The sequence below is a fragment of the Nycticebus coucang genome, chromosome X (assembly GCF_027406575.1).
Source record: "Nycticebus coucang isolate mNycCou1 chromosome X, mNycCou1.pri, whole genome shotgun sequence".
Lineage (NCBI taxonomy): Eukaryota > Metazoa > Chordata > Mammalia > Primates > Lorisidae > Nycticebus > Nycticebus coucang.
Genome location: NC_069804.1, coordinates 1,028,813 through 1,044,667, shown reverse-complemented (window position 1 = coordinate 1,044,667; position 15,855 = coordinate 1,028,813). Strand labels below are relative to the sequence as shown.

At 50.1% G+C, this 15,855-nt stretch overlaps 1 protein-coding gene across 5 annotated transcripts in view; it reads right to left on the bottom strand.

Annotated features, from left to right (window-relative positions):
• Positions 1-1,491: 1,491 nt before the first annotated feature.
• Positions 1,492-15,855, bottom strand: part of CSF2RA (colony stimulating factor 2 receptor subunit alpha) — a 28,000-nt gene continuing 13,636 nt past the window's right edge. For 2 of the 5 annotated variants that reach the window (XM_053580143.1, XM_053580142.1), the window contains exons 7-12: positions 13,927-14,060; positions 13,584-13,613; positions 11,861-11,996; positions 8,741-8,837; positions 7,149-7,218; positions 1,493-6,289 (exon numbers count right to left, since the gene is read on the bottom strand). In XM_053580143.1, coding sequence (XP_053436118.1) covers positions 6,194-6,289; positions 7,149-7,218; positions 8,741-8,837; positions 11,861-11,996; positions 13,584-13,613; positions 13,927-14,060 — 563 coding nt within the window. In that variant the 3' untranslated portion in view covers positions 1,493-6,193. Of the gene's footprint in view, positions 6,290-7,148; positions 7,219-8,740; positions 8,838-11,860; positions 11,997-13,583; positions 13,614-13,926; positions 14,061-15,855 lie in introns of all 5 variants that reach the window. The other 3 variants (XR_008377628.1, XM_053580141.1, XM_053580140.1) reach the window with 3 other exon arrangements.

Below are 15,855 nucleotides of genomic sequence, written 5' to 3'. Positions count from 1 at the left end.
CCGCATGAAACGGATGCCATGGGCAGTGATGAGGAGGGGGCCCAGAGACTGGGCCCTGACAGATGGTCCTGGCTCTCCGTCTGTGCCCCCAGGATGGCCCCAGCCCTCTCTCTGTGCCCCCCAGGATGGTCTTGGTCTTGGCTCTGTCCTTTTCCTGCTCTCCTGGCCCGGGGTGGGTTCGGGTCCCTCCTCCTGTGCAGTCAGCAGCTTCGTACCCAACGATGAACTAGAGGGGGCTGTTCTGCTGTGGGTTAAAAGCACATCTTCTTTTCTATTTTTCTAGGAATGGGGAACTCACTGTGTTGCCCAGACCGGTCTTGAACTTCTGCCCTCAAGTGACTGTCCCCTGGGATTCAGCTGCACCCCACATAGGACAATGGAGACACCTGTACCCAGTGGGTGAGGTGTATGGGGCATAGCGTTATCTATATGCCAAGGGGTGAGATTGACGGGGCATAGGGTCACTCAGGGGGTAAGATGGATGGGGTACCCCAGGGATGATTTGGACAGAGCCCAGGATCACTTGTACCCCAGGGGTGCGATGGATGTGGTTGTGCAGAATCCATCCGAGTTTCATAACAGCCTCTCCAGCCACTGAGTCTGGACTGAGTTTGTCAATGGGCCTTGCCAGGTGGACTGTGTCCTTCTGGAACTTGGCCGGGGTCTGCTCCTTCCCACGTGCAGTGGGGTGGCTGCTCTGTGAGGGCAGGTGCTACTGAGAACCCATCCTGGTCACAACCTCCACAGACCATGATGCTCTTCCCTTCTTCACCCATCTAGGCCAAGTCTTACGGGTGACACTGTCCAGCCTGTCTCACAGCTAATATCAAAGGACACGGTTTCATCTGACCCGCAGGCCTCATCTGGTCCTCACACCTAGTGTCCCCAGAATGACCTCCCAGGTGACACACTAGCCTCAAGGCTCCGGGCCTCCTGCTGGGGAGTGACCCAAGTCTAGGCTGAGGGCCCGCAGGGTCCACAGGGCGTCCACTTCCAGGACCCTGAGCTGAGCAGAGTTGTGGGGGTCCCTCCGTGCCAGGGACGGCGTCTTCTCCTTTGCCTCCTTTTGGGCACATCTTGCGTCTGTAGGGCAGACCCCTCTCACCCTTCCAGCCACAGCTTCCTATGGGTTCCTCTGTTGTCCAGTGTCCCCCTGGGGAGTGGTCAGCGTGGGCCCACTTCACCAGTGATTCCCAGGAGACGGCCAGGCTGATGACAAGGCAGAACAGAGACACCACATCTGGAACGCCCGTGTGTATGGGTGTCCCCTGTTCTCAGTAGGTTGAAATCTGGGTGCACACAAAGTGCTTTCCTTTCCTCTCCTTTGCTAACCATTTTTCAGCTTGAGCAAATTTGGGTGATTTTTTTTTGTTAAAATGATCTCTGGCTTGCAGCCCCCCCACCCCACCCCAGGAGGGCGGAGCTGGATTGTGATTGCCAAATGGGCAATGGGCTGATCACTGAGTGGCTTCAGAGATCAGAGAGCTTCACTTTATAGACCCAGAGAGCAGGTTCTGTAAAGATCCAATCCGCAGAAACAGAAATTAAGGTATGTAGGCTCTCGATTTCGAGTGGGGTTGTCTCAGAGCCACTGAACATGTCTGCTGAACAAAAAAATCATCTGCAGCATTCTTCCCCTCTGGGCTTAAATTCATTTAACAAGGAACAAAAACCTTCAATGCTTATACTGAAGCATGCATCTGGGAGGATTGCTGCAAATTCATACTAAAGTGATAATGACTGATGCAGGCTCATAAGTACAAAACGTCTTTATTTAAAAGAGGTGAAGTGACTGACAGGAGGGGGGAATTGGAGGTGGAATGGAGAACAAAAAAAGGAATAGAAAGTGGGAACACTAAAAATTACACATTCTTATTTCACAATCTTATTTGGATCACCCAGTTCCCACTGTTTCCTGCTGGACAGCCATTACTAAAAGTGTTCTATTTTTGTTGCTGTTGTTTGTAGAATTTTCTTCCCCCATCTGTCCATCTGTCCAAAACAGGGCGCAGTTTTAAAGTGGAGAGGTCTGGGTTTGGTCTGGGTTTCTTCTCCTGGTCACTGTTGCATGAGCCCCTCACACCACCAGGCATGATCTTTGCCACATGGGGACCCTGTCTTCCACTCCAGACTTCTGGTGGGTACAGATCTGGGTGTCTAGGAAGGCATGTCAGCTCCTCAGTCCTGTAAGGACAGTTCTTGGTCTAAGGAAATGACCCACAATGCAGGGATTTCAAGCACCAAAGGTGACCACCCCGGGCAGATCCCAGAAAGCGCAGAGACGTCTTGGTTTCCACATGATTTCTCAGATAAGCCTGACTTTTCCCACTGCAGGAGCCAGAAAGAAGCCAGACTGAGGCAGAAGGACCCTGGAGTTCAACTAACCCTGGAATTACACAAGGGTCAACACCACAACCAGACATCCTGCCTGACACAGCTCACTGTCCTGTTCTCATGTTCCCACGGAAACTCAGAGCTCTCTGGTCATTATTGGGCAAAACTCTCCAGAAATTCACAAATCCGTGATAACAGGGCTTTGAGTCTGTGGTGGGGGCAGAAAGTCCTTATGGGAGGTGGAGACAGCTGGAGCCCCCAGGCCCTAGGGACCAATCTTTAGATGTCCAGGCAGTTGGGGAGTTGTGGTTGATGAATTAAGCCATTGGAGGTTGAAGTTGAAGTCCTTATTGGAAACCTCTGTAGCTGGAGACAGCTAGAGCCCCCAGGCCGTGGGCGACCAATCTTTAGATGTCCAGGCAGTTGGGGAGCTGTGGTTAATGAATTAAACCATCGGAGGTTGAAGTTGGCTGTGACAGGGATATTTACACCATGGGAATTGGCCACGGCTTACAAATCAGGACATTTTTTGTTTTCTAGTGAGTCGCATGGAGGGTTACACCCCACCTGCAAAGTCATGGAAGCCGTTGGGAGATCACATCAGGTCCAGAATATATGATCTGCTCCCTTAAATTATTTTAGGAGCAAGTGGTAGAAATAAGGCAGTATCCTGGGACCTGCCTGATCCGAGAGGCAGGAGTGAATGCAGAGGAATCCGTCATAAGAGCACTATCCTTGGGGGAAATGTGTGTCCAGAATGAGGATGAGACGCTGGAAGGCAGGTTGGCAGGTTGCCAGAAGCCCCTGTTTTAGGACAAGTTGAAATACATCCCTATTCCAAGTATTTCTGTGGTGGTCCGTTCTAGGCGTCCACACAGCTAGGCTAGACACTCCAGTGATGCCTCCAATCTCTTGTTGATCAGGAGGGTTTCTTTGTTGTTGTTGTTTTGTTCTTTGCAGTTTTTGGCTGGGGCTGGGTTTGAACCTGCCATCTCCAGCATATGGGGCCGGCACCCTACTCCTTTGAGCCACAGGTGCTGCCCCATGAGGAGGAGTTTTGTAGGCATGACGGAAGCCCCCAGTTGGCTGGCTCTCAGTAAAGATTATCCCCCTCAACCCCAAGAAGGTGGGTGGGCCTCACCCAATCAGCTGACGAGGTGAAGAGAAAAAAGGAAGGTTCCTCGGAGAAAAAAGATGTTCCTGACTCAAGGCTGCAGCTGCATCAGCTCTTGCTTGAGTTTCCAGCCTGCCAGGGGGGGAATTTAGGTGAGAAGTTTGTCCTCCTCACAGTCCTGGAGGCCAGATGTCTGAAACTGAGGGGTGGGCAGGGTCTCACTCTCTCAGGAAGCTCTGAAGGTGAAGTGGGGATTTTTTCCCACCTCCTCTGCTCCTGGTGACTTCCAATCCTCATTGCCTGCCTTCCACCACATCACTCCAATCTCTGCCTTTATCATCCTCTGGCCATTTTCACATGGTGTCTTTCTGATATGTGTGTGTTTCCCAGCCCAAGTTTCTTGCCTTTTTGCGGGGGGGGCGGGGGACAAAGTCTCACTCTGTCACCCTGAGTAGAGTACCATGGCGTCACAGCAAGCTCAAACTCCTGGGGTCAAGCAATCCTCCTGCCTCAGCCTCCTAAGTAACTGGGATTACAGGTACCCACCAGCACGCCCGGCTAGTTTTTCTATTTTTACTGGAGATGGGTTTTGCTGTTGCTCAGACTCATCTCAAACTCCTGAGCCCGAGGGATCCTCCTACGCTGGTCTCCCAGAGTGCTAAGATTACAGGCGTTGAGCCACTGTGTCTTGCCTGAAATTTCTCCTTTTTGTAAGGGTGCTAGTTGTATTGCATTAGAGACCACACTGACAGACTCACTTTGACATGACCACATCTGCAAAGCCCATATTTAAAAATAACATCACAGGGCGGCGCCTGTGGCTCAAAGGAGTAGGGCGCAGCCCCATATACTGGAGGTGGCGGGTTCAGACCCAGCCCCGGCCAAAAACCACAAAGGAAAAAAATAAAATAACATCACATTCACACACACCAGAGGTTAGAAATGGAATGTGTCCCTTCTTCTGGGTTGGAAGACACAATTCAACACATAACTGGCATCTTTTTTTTTTTTTTTTGAGATGGTCTCACTCTGTCGCCCAGGTGCTGCGGAGTCATCACAGCTCACAGCAACCTCAGACTCTTGGGCTCAGGTGATCCTCCTGCCTCAGCCTCCCAAGTAGCTGAGATGATATGCATTCACCACAATACTTGGCTATTTTTAGACATTGGGTCTTGCTCTTGCTCAGGCTGGTCTCAAACTCCTGAGCTTAGGCAATCCACCTGCTTCAGCCTCCCAGAGTGCTAGCATTACAGGCGTGAGCCACTGCACCCGGCCATCTTTTGGAATTTTTTGTATTGATTAGATATGAATTGGCTTCTTACCATTTTCTAGAAAGAGTGTCTACTGCAATTTGTTATGTTGGTTATTTATATCTATTTATTATCTGTTAATATAGACATCTACCTATCAAAATCTAGGTGCATATATGAACAGACAGATGAAGATATATAGGGCAGTGCCTGTGGCTCAGTGAGTAGGGCACCGGCCCCATATACCAAGGCTGATGGGTTCAAACCCGGCCCTGGCCAAACTGCAACAACAACAACAAAAAATAGCCGGGCGTTGTGGTGGGCGCCTGTAGTCCCAGCTATTCGGGAGCCTGAGGCAAGAGAATCGCCTAAGCCCAAGAGCTGGAGGTTGCTGTGAGCTGTGACGACACAGCACTCTACTGAGGGCAATAAAGTGAGACCCTGTCTCAAAAAAGAAAGAAAGATATAGAAATGATAGAGACATCAATATGGGATGGATGATTGATATATAAACAGACAGATAACAGATGACTGATACATATATGTAGAGAGAGAGAGATAGGTGTTAATGATGGGTGGATGGATAGATAGAAATAGATGGACAGGTGATAGAAAGATGTCCACGTCCTAAGCCCATGTGGTAGACAGAATCATGTCCCCAGAGATGTCCACGTCCTCATCCCATGTGGTAGACAGAATAAAGTCCCCAAACATGTCCACGTCCTAATCCCATGTGGTAGACAGAATAGTGTCCCCAAAGATGTCCTCTTGACGCTGGATCCTGTGAGTCTGTTACCAGGTACACAAAGAAGACTTTAGAAATGTGATTCATCCAGCAACACAAGTTGGGGAGCTGATCCTGGGCTATCCAGGGGGCCTTCCATGGGGTCCTAAGTATGCATAAGGGGGAGGTTCAGAATCAGCATGTGAAGACGGCAGCAGAAGTCAGAGGGAGCAGAGGCCTCCACCCAGAGGACACAGCGTGTTCTAGGATCTGGAGAAAGGACAAAATGCATCGTGCCCGGGAACCTCTCGTAGGAAGCAGACTGTGGACCTCTGGAGTGCAGCCCAGGGAGAGCCGGGTAAGACGTGTAACCTGTGGCTTGGTACAATAAGAAACACATGGTGTTTCGAGCCACTTGGCTGTGGTCACCTGTTACAGGGTGGCGGGAAGCTGAGGCACAGTTTGACTCCAGCTGGTTGAGGAAAGGAAGAAAAAATATGAGCAGACACGGAGATGTCAATGCTTGGCCTATAGCCCCAGCTGCCTACAGGGAGGATGCACACCAGGAATACTCCAACAAAGGTCATGATTTGTGGGCACACTCCCACTTGACTGGGAGGGCACGCCCCTTCCCCAGAATGCAAGCCTGTTTGCCACATGGGTTTAACAAGTAAATAAAAAAATATAGACAAGTCTATGAAGGTTCACAACATTAGTACCAACAGTCAGTTCCCAGAATGTCCTGGGAGAGGAGACCCGTATCCATGCACTTCACACGCCCTTCGAGGGTGCGGTGACTTCTTCCACGGTCAAGACCTCCTCGTCGTTGGTTTTCCCTGGGCCTGGCGTGAGGTCCTCCCAGGTAACCTGAGGGCACACGGCACAGAATGTCAGATTTCCAAGGCCCCAGGCTGCATGGGGGCTTTCTCCGATGCAGATCAGAGACAAGTCTTTGTGTGTGTGGTTTGGGGTTGCAGAGTGAGCTGGGTGGCCTGGGGGAGGGCTTGTGATTGTGGATGCTGTGTGGAGTGTGGCACGTGCAAAGGGCCTGCGGTGGACAGAGCTCAGAGGGGAGGACAGAGGAAGGAAGTGGCTGCTCTGGCTTTCCCGGGAGCCTCCATGTGGGGACCATAGGGGTCTGAGGGTAGTGAGCAGGGTTCAGAGTGGAGGCTGGTGTGTGGGTAACGAGGATGGACTCAGAAATGCTGGGTGTGGGAGGGAGTAAGGGAGTGCTGACTGCTGGATGTGACCCAGGGCCCTGCGGAGAGTCTCTGGGGGCCCCTGGGCTGGGGCTGGAGCCCCCACCCTGGGAGGAAGATGTAGCACCTGCTCCAGGATAGGCAGAAGAGAAGGTTTTGGGAGGTCCCTTTACTTTCTTGGCCCCCTCTGGGCTCTAACTGCAGAGCCAGGTCCCACCCCTCTCTGCATCCAGCCCCTCTGTCACTCTCTGAGTTTTCCTCCCTGTCTGTCTCTGTCTGTCTGTCTCCCCATCTCTATCTCCCTGTCTCTCTCTGTCTCCCCCTCCTCCTCCTCTCCCCTGCCCACTCCTGAGACAGAGCTCACGGAGACGACCCCAGGGGAGCAGGACAGGGATTCCAGCCACACCCCACAAGCGTGCTGGGATCCCCCAGGGTGGAGGACCAGGAGACTCTGGGGACATAGCCAGTGCTCCCTGCCCACCCCGTCCTCTGAGCTCACCCCTGCCCCACCCCAGGGATTCCCTGACCTGGTGGTTACTGCTCCATTTATCCTTGATCTTGGGAATCGGGGCAAACAGCCTGTGTGTCCTGAGGAACCTGGGAAGACAGAGAAGAGGGTGACAAAACGCCACCTGTGCAAACATTTTTCTGCACCCTCCTGGGTGCTGTTGGATGCTGCCTTCCCGGCATCTGTGTCCAGCTCTCCCCAACAACCTCACGCAGAATCACTGAAGGACTGAGATGGCAGAACACTGAGAAGATAGGGGAACCTGCTTGCCAAGGACGAGGCCTTCTAGAATGTTCCCTCAGGTGGGGACGGGCAGCTTTGGAGAGGCAGGTCCTTGGTGCTGAGAGGCCGCGGCCTCTGGGACCAGCCTGTGCCTCCTGCAGGCTACTTTCTGCTCACAGCTTTTCTCTCTGTTACCTGGGTTGGTGTCTTGTAATCTAAGTACTGTTATTTTTTTGCCACATATCACAGTCCAGTTGCACTTGGAACTGGTACTAAGCATCTTTCTTTCTGTGGGAAAACACCTCCAGTTCCACGGTACCAGCTTCACATATTTGTCCCGAGCACTGACATGTCTGCAAAAAACCTGCCCACGTCTCAGGCCTCAGCGTCTGGGAGTGGGGACTGATTTGAAAATACCATCTCTGCAGATGTTATTAGGGAAGGATCTCAAGATGAGACCATCCTGGATTAGGGAGGGCCCTAAGGCCAATGACAGGTGTCCTCCTGAGAGACAACAGAGGAGACACAGACACAGAGGAGAAGCCACGTGGAGACGGAGGCAGAGACTGGAGTGATGTGGCCACAAGCCCAGGGATGCCTGGAGCCCCCAGGAGCTGGGAGAGTCAGGAAGGAGCCTCCCCTGGAGCCTGTGGAGGGAGCGGCCCTGAGACACTTGCACCTCCAAGGCTGGGGGAGGTGAATGTTTATTGCTTCAAGCTCCCGGCTTATGGTCATTTCTTTCCATAGCCCTAGAAAACTCACAGGGCGTTCCTCTAGGGTGGAAAGAGGGTACTCCCTATTCCCTGCTGCTGTCTTCTCCCAGATCCGGGCCCCTGTCTCACTGTCCAGTTCAGAACTGGGCTGGGATTCTACCCAAGTATGTGGGATACTTCCCACACACAACAGTCCTGAAGAAAATGAGAACAGGACACCAAACACAGGGATAGTCCCCGGGTAGATGTTGACAAAGTCCTCACATCCTGCAGGGACGTTGGCAGCTTCAAATCACCCCATGATTGGCGTGTCAGGCTGTGCCATGTTCGTTAACTGGGTGTGTGATGCATTATCCTTTTTGTGCTTCCTTCGAAAGCATCTGGGAGGTTCCCTGAAACTCTGGTGGTAAAATCGCACGGATGAAAAGCTGCACCGTTGTGCTCCGAGAGGCCGATCTACGTCTCCACGTGTATGTGTGTCTGTGTTTACCAGCTCTGCTCCTTCCTTCCCCGCCCCAGACAAGTTTTGCGAATCACCAATCCTGCGATGAGAACGCCGGGCCTCTTTACTGGCTGTGTCTCTTTCTCACAGGGAGACTAACCAACTTTGGAAGAAGCGCCTTCTCCCCAGCCTGGCCTGTGTAGCTGGGTGACACCCAGGTGTTTCAGGGTTTACCTCTTAAAGAGGAAGGTGAGGAGCAGAACACAGACGAGGGTCCCCACAACCACCAGAACATAGATGTGCAGGAGACTGTGTTCCGGATCTTCAGAGCCTGGGGAGAGAAACATGCCAGATACTTATCTGGGGAGAAGCGTCAGCACACGGCTAGCTCATGTCCCCTTGAAGTCATGGCTAAGAGAAAACACACAGAGCAGGGAAACATCGTGAAGCAACGTGCCCACCCCTGCATTTGTGGTAGAAGGAGCCTCGTGAGACACGGAGACCTGGAGGGCCTACATGTGCCAACGTGCCGAGGACTCCAAGCTCAACACCAGAAAGATAAACAACATGCCTTGAAAAGGGGCTTAAAAATAGGCACAAAAGAAAAAAAAAACAATGCAAAGTACTATAAAGAAAAGAAAAGGGGGCGGGGGGTGGCACCTGTGGCTCAGTGGGTAGGGTGCCAGCCCCATATACTGAGGGTGGCAGGTTCAAACCCAGCTCCAGCCAAACTGCAACAACAACAACAACAACAACAACAACAACAACAACAAAAAATAGCCGGGCATTGTGGCGGGCACCTGTAGTCCCAGCTACTTGGGAGGCTGAGGCAAGAGAATCACCTAAGCCCAAGAGCTGGAGGTTGCTGTAAGCTGTGATGCCACGGCACTCTACCCAGGGCTACAGAATGAGACTCTTGTCTCTAAAAAGAAAAAAAGAAAGAAAGAAAGAAAAAAAGGAAAAGGGGGCAAAAAAAAATTGAATAGATACTTCTAAGCATACAATTTTTGACCAGGGCATGGTGGCTCACACCTGTAATCCCAGCACTCTGGGAGGCTCAGGTAGGAGAATCCCTTCAGCTCAGGAATTCAAGACCAGCTTGAGCAAGAACAGGCCCCCGTCTCTACGGAATATAGAAAAACTAGCTGGGCATTGTGGTGGGCGCCTGTAGTCCCAGCTACTCAGGAGGCTGAGACAGGAGGATGGCTTGAGCCCCGGAGTTTGAGGTTGCTGTGAGCTATGACACCACGGCACTCCACCCAGGGTGACAGAGTGCGACTCTATCTCAAAAAATAAATAGAAGTGAAATAAAATAAACAATAAATAAATCAAAATTTAAAATAAAATAAATTATAGCAAAGCATGCTAGGTTTTTTGGTGTTTCCTGAATTTTTAACATTTCATTTTAGTTGGCAAATAATTTTAAATATTTATGGAGTATAATGTGACATTCCCGCCCCCCCCAAAAGTGATATTTTCATATATGTACACATTGTGGGATGATTCATCCAGTGAACTCAGATATGTACTTATGTGTGTATGTGGGGGGGGGGGGTGAGAACATTTAAAATGACTTTTTTGGCAATGTTGAAACAGATAAGAGGTTACTATTGACTATATTCACCTTGTTCCTTGATCACTAGAACTGAATCTTCCTGTTGGACCTAAACATCCACCATTTAGAGATTTCTAACTTTTATTAGGTAACAGGTGTCATGTTATAAAAATTACATTTAGTATAAACAGTGCTTATTCCAGAGAGTAAGCACAAGTTAAAGAATCAATTGGATTGACTTAACTTTGTTTAAAACCATTTCCCTACAAATATCTGCATTTTCTTTCTGCCTGTTGTTTTAAAACATGTGCTTAAATTGAGTTACTTGTCTTTTTTTTTTTTTGAGACAGAGTCTTACTCTGTCGCCCTGGGTAGAGTACTGTGGTGTCACAGCTCACAGCGACCTTCAACTTGTGGGCTTAGCGATTCTCTTGCCTCAGCCTCCCAAGTAGCTGGGACTACAGGCGCCCGCCACAATACCGGGCTATTTTTTGGTGCAGTTGTCATTGTTGTCTAGCTGGGTTCGAACCTGCCAGCCTCAGTGTTATGTGGGCCATGCCCTACCCACTGAGCTACGGGCACCACCAGGGCTACTTGTCTTTTGACACTTCATTCTTTGTGTGTCTTGGACACTGGGGTGCTTATCAGCTATAGGACTTACACATTTTTCTCCCACTCTGAGAGTGTCTTTTCATTTTCTTATTGGTGTTCTTTGACACACACAAGTCTTTAATTTTGGTAAAGTCCACTGTACATGTATTTTCTTTTGTTTTCTGACTCTGTTGGGGTGTCATAGCTAAGTCTCCCCTGCCCAAATCCGAGATTGTAAATGAACCACTTTCTGTCCTTAGCTGTCCTTTGGCCTTTATGCCGTACTGCAGAATAAAGCCATGACGTAAATTCTGTGTTAGAAGTTACAAAAGTGAAAACTCATTCATCTTAGGTCAGAAAAGACAAAAATGTTTAGGGCAAAAGCTAGACTTTTAAGGAATCAGATTTGCATTAGGTCTAAAACATTAAATTCTTCCAAAAAAAAATAAGGGCTAAAACATTAAACTCTTCCCAACAAATAAAGGTTACAGGGAATCAGATAGTTGGATGTGCTGGTGATTTTTTGGCCTGGGATAACCTTGCCTGATTAGAAGGAAATAGGTCCAGTTTTGATATAAGCTTCCCCTGGAACTGGGACCAACCCTTAAGTGGTCACTTCCTGGCTGGGGCAGAGGGAGGCGGAGCTTTAAAAAGGCCTTTTTTTTTTTTTTTTGTAGAGACAGAGTCTCACTGTACTGCCCTTGGGTAGAATGCCATGGCGTCACACGGCTCACAGCAACCTCTAACTCTTGGGCTTACGCGATTCTCTTGCCTCAGCCTCCCGAGCAGCTGGGACAACAGGCGCCCGCCACAACGCCCGGCTATTTTTTGTGGCAGTTTGGCTGGGCTGGGTTTGAACCCGCCACCCTCGGCATATGGGGCTGGCGCTCTACTCACTGAGCCACAGGCGCCGCCCTAAAAGGCCTTTTAATGCATCCCTTTTCCAGGGCTGAGCGCTGGTGAAGTGAAGTCACAGGATCTGTTTATGAGATGCCATCTGTCATCTGAGCCTCCTGGGGATGGCTTGGGATACAGTCAGGGTGTGACAATATCCCTAGTGGTGCTGCAAACACAAAGCTCAGCACCCAGGAGAAGGCAGGTGAAATCTTTGACTCTCCCAGGTGGCAGCAGGTGCCACCAAGGCCCCTGTCTCTGTCCAGCATGGCCCTTGCACAGGGGGCCGGCCAGCACACTCAGACACAACTTACCGAACTCGACGGGCTGGCTCCACGCACTCCACTGGGGATTTCTTGCGTTGGCAGCTCTCACTTTAACAATGTGCTTAGCCCTGGGCTCAGAACTGGGGAAGCTGTATTTATTTTCCAAATCACCAGAAACATTGATCTTTGGAGAAAACCAGAAAGTTAGGAATAGCCATCATCTGCGTGGAAGAAAAAAGCTGCTGTTGTATAGAATTGCGTTGCCCCCGCTCTGAACACACCCAGAGTCCCCTGGACTCAGAAGGTAAGTGGGTCTAGGCCTGGTTACCCCCCTGATGGAAAAGCTCTGGGGAGCCCTGCATGCTGTAGGCTTAAAAAATAAAGCTAAAAACTGTCTTCTAAGATATGAAATTAGTGAAAGTTTTGAAACCACTCTCTCCATCTAGATATAAAAAACGTAGAATGGAAAGGTTAATTCTGTTACAGGATAAAAAAAAGGGTGGCACCTGTGGCTCAATGGGTAGGGCTCCAGCCCCATATACCCAGGGTGGAGGGTTCGACACCGGCCCCAGCCAAACTGCAACAAAAAAAAAAAAAAAAATAGAAAGAAAGAAATATGTACTTTATAAAGTTACTGGGTATCTTTACATGCCGAGAACATCACACATGTGCTTAAATGGATAACAGGTGTGTGGTTGATTGCTTCGCCAAAAACCTGCCCCCCAGAACACATACCTATTCCTATAGAGGGAGAAATTATTGGGGCACAAGAACAGATATCAACTGACCCAGGGACCCAGAGACGGACTGTTCTATGTGGGCTATGAAGATCCCTGAGTCCCACTAACTCCTTTCAAAGAGGACGATACTGAGGGTCTGAGTGGCAGTTAGTCTTGGAAAATATCACAAGAAAGGACTTTAACATTTTAACTGGAGGGGCGTCTTGGAGGAAGGAATAACCAAAAACACCCAGTGAAATATTTTCTCAATCAACACAGGGAAGAGAGGCTTAGAATGTGAGGGTTGAGAACAGATAGGGTGGTGCCTGTAGCTCAGGGAGTAGGGCACAGGCCACGTACACTGAGGCTGGTGGGTTTGAACCTGGCCATGTACACCAAGGCTGGCAGGTTTGAACCCGGCCCAGGCCAGCTAAAACAATTGCAATAAAAAAATAGCCAGGTGTTGTTGAGGCTGAGGCAAGCAAATTGCTTAAGCCCAAGAGTTTGAGGTTGCTGTGAGCTGTGATGCCATGGCACTCTCCGATGGCAACATAGTGAGACTCTGCAAAAAACAAAAAGGCTTGGTGCCTGTAGCTCAAGCAGCTAAGGCTCCCGCCACATACACCAGAGCTGGCGGGTTCAAACCCAGCCCGGGCCTGCCAAACAATAAGGACAACTACAACCAAGAAATAGCTGGGCATTGTGGCAGGTGCCTGTAGTCCCAGCTACTTGGTAGGCTGAGGCGAAAGAATTGCCTATGCCCGGGAGTTGGAGGTTGCTGTGAGCTGTGACGCCACAGCACTCAACCGGGGGGTAATAGCTTGAGACTCTGTCTCAAAAATAAATAAATAAATAAAGAAGAGATAGTCAACAGATACATCCCAACAATTGGGCATGGAAGATGAAGCTCAGAGAGGATGAGGAGCAGGCTCACAGCTCTGAGGTCGCTAGATGTTTTCTGAGCACGGACAGAGTGAGAACGCAGTGGCCGTCCCCTGTCCCCACACTGTGGTCACAGAAGGAGCCCCGATAGGGGCAGGGGTTGGACTTACCAGTGAATTTCTGCTCCCAGGTGGTATGTTCTAGGACAGAAATAAAATGCAAGGTTCACGTTGCTACATTTCTAAAGATTTTCAGAAGTTTCACCCACATGTCTCCACGCTGCGTCCACGAGGAAAACCAAATGGTCCCTGAGATTCTGTCGTGTGACCACTGCAGCCTTCTCAGAATGGCTGTCCATCCTCAGGGCACCCCATCCAGCTTTCTAGCCCTGCCCTCGTCCCCACGCCATGGCCCACACGGACCCCGTGTGTAGTTCCCAGGGCCTCTCAGCTGTGCTCAGATGTGTCCTGTTCCCTGGGGCTTTGTGGGCAGCACAGAGCAGGCCCCGCTCACCTTTCTCTGGATGTCCAGCTGGTACCGAAAATCCCTGTGGGACAGGGTCTGCCTGGTCCGGGGCTCCTCCCACCGCACGAGGCAGTGGGACACATTGCAGTGTATGGTGACGCTGGCCGGCGGGCTGTACCTCTCTGTGAGGATGCAGGGACACACCCTGAGCTCCAGGGACCCACCGGGCTGCCCCTCCCTGCAGGGCTGTGACCTGCATCTGCCTGGCCCTGTGGCCACCCTGGGCCCCAACCATGCCCTTCATGGGAGCTGTGGCAGCAGCTGGGGAGTGGACTAAATGTGGTTTCTCCTGGGCATGGAAGGAAGAAGGGAGAGGGAAGGAGGGAGGGCGGTGCCTGTGGCTCAAAGGAGTGGGGCGATGGCCCCATATGCTGGAGGTGGCAGGTTCAAGCCCAGCCCTGTCCAAAAACTGCAAAAAAAATAAATAAAAAACAGGGAAGGAGAGAGGGAAGGAAAGAAAAGGGAAAGAGGGAGGGAGTGAGGGCAGGAGGCTGCATCTGTGCCTGTCAGGTGTGTGCACAGGGGCCTGTGTGCCAAGCTGTGGGGAGGGACGCTTTAACTCAAAGTTAAAGGGAAGGAAAGACAGAGTGACAGGGCAAGTGGCCCAAACTGGGTTTCAGGATGGACAAGCAATTGGTGTGCCTGGAAGAATCAGAAACCCCAATGTTTCTCACACTGGGTGAAGGGGTATACAAAGGCTGACCCAATCTCAGGGCGACCAGGTGACCCTCAGCCACACCTGTGCTGTTTGCATTCGATTCCACTAAACGCTTGCAGGTGCCATCCGGAAGCCTATGCCTCAATCCCATTATCACTAAGGGAAACTCCTAAAGTGTGTGTGGACAGAGAACTGCTCTTGGCCTTGTAAATCTTATCAAACGTGCATAGGCCACCTGCATATCTCGTTTAACTTTCTTTTCTTAAGATTTTTTTCATTTGCACTTTAATTAAATCAAAGCCGCGTACGTTAATGCATTTACGGGGTGCAATGTGCTAGTTTTATATACAATTTGAAACACTTACAACAAACTGGTTAACATAGCCTTCACCGCACTTTCTCAAATATTGTGTTAAGACATTTATACTCTACACTTAATAGATTTGACATGTACCCTTGTAAAATGCACCATCGTGCGCACTTTTAAATTGACACATACTAACTGCCCCTATTCATGGGATACGTAGCGATGTTTCGATATCTGTAACGTAGAGCAATCAGATCATGGTAATTAGCACACGCACCATCTCAAACGTTCCTCATTTCTTTGTGTTGGGAACATCCCACACCCTCCTTGTAGCTGTGTGATAATATCTCATCGCTAATGACAATGGTCCCACCTTGTTGCCACCAGTGATATGATTTCATCCTTTTTTTATTTGTTTATTAATTTTTTTGGAGACAGAGTCTCACTATGTCGCCCTCAGTAGAGTGCTGTGGTGTCACAGCTCACAGCAACCTCAAACTCTTGGGCTCAATTGATTCTCCTGCCTCAGCCTCCCAAGCAGCTGGGACTACAGGCACCTGCCACAATGCCTGCCTATTTTTGTTGTTGTCATCATTGTTGTTTGGCAGGCCTGGGCTTGGTTTGAACCAGCCAGCGTCAGTATATATGGCTGGCGCCACACCCACTGAGTACAGGTGCCACCTGTGACTTCTTCCTTTTTTATGGCTGAATTGTATCCCATGCTGCATGTATTCACTGATTTTTCCTTGTGTATCCACCTAACAGGCACTCAGGCTGACTCCATACCCTGGGTGTTGTGAATAGTTCTGTGATAACCGTAAGGAAGCAGACTCCTCTTTGATAGATTGATTACTTTCCTTTGGATAAATGCCCAGAACGAATTAACGCTGGATCAGGTGGTGAGAACTATCTAACCGACTTATGCATCACCACATAGTAAATTTGGAAGCTC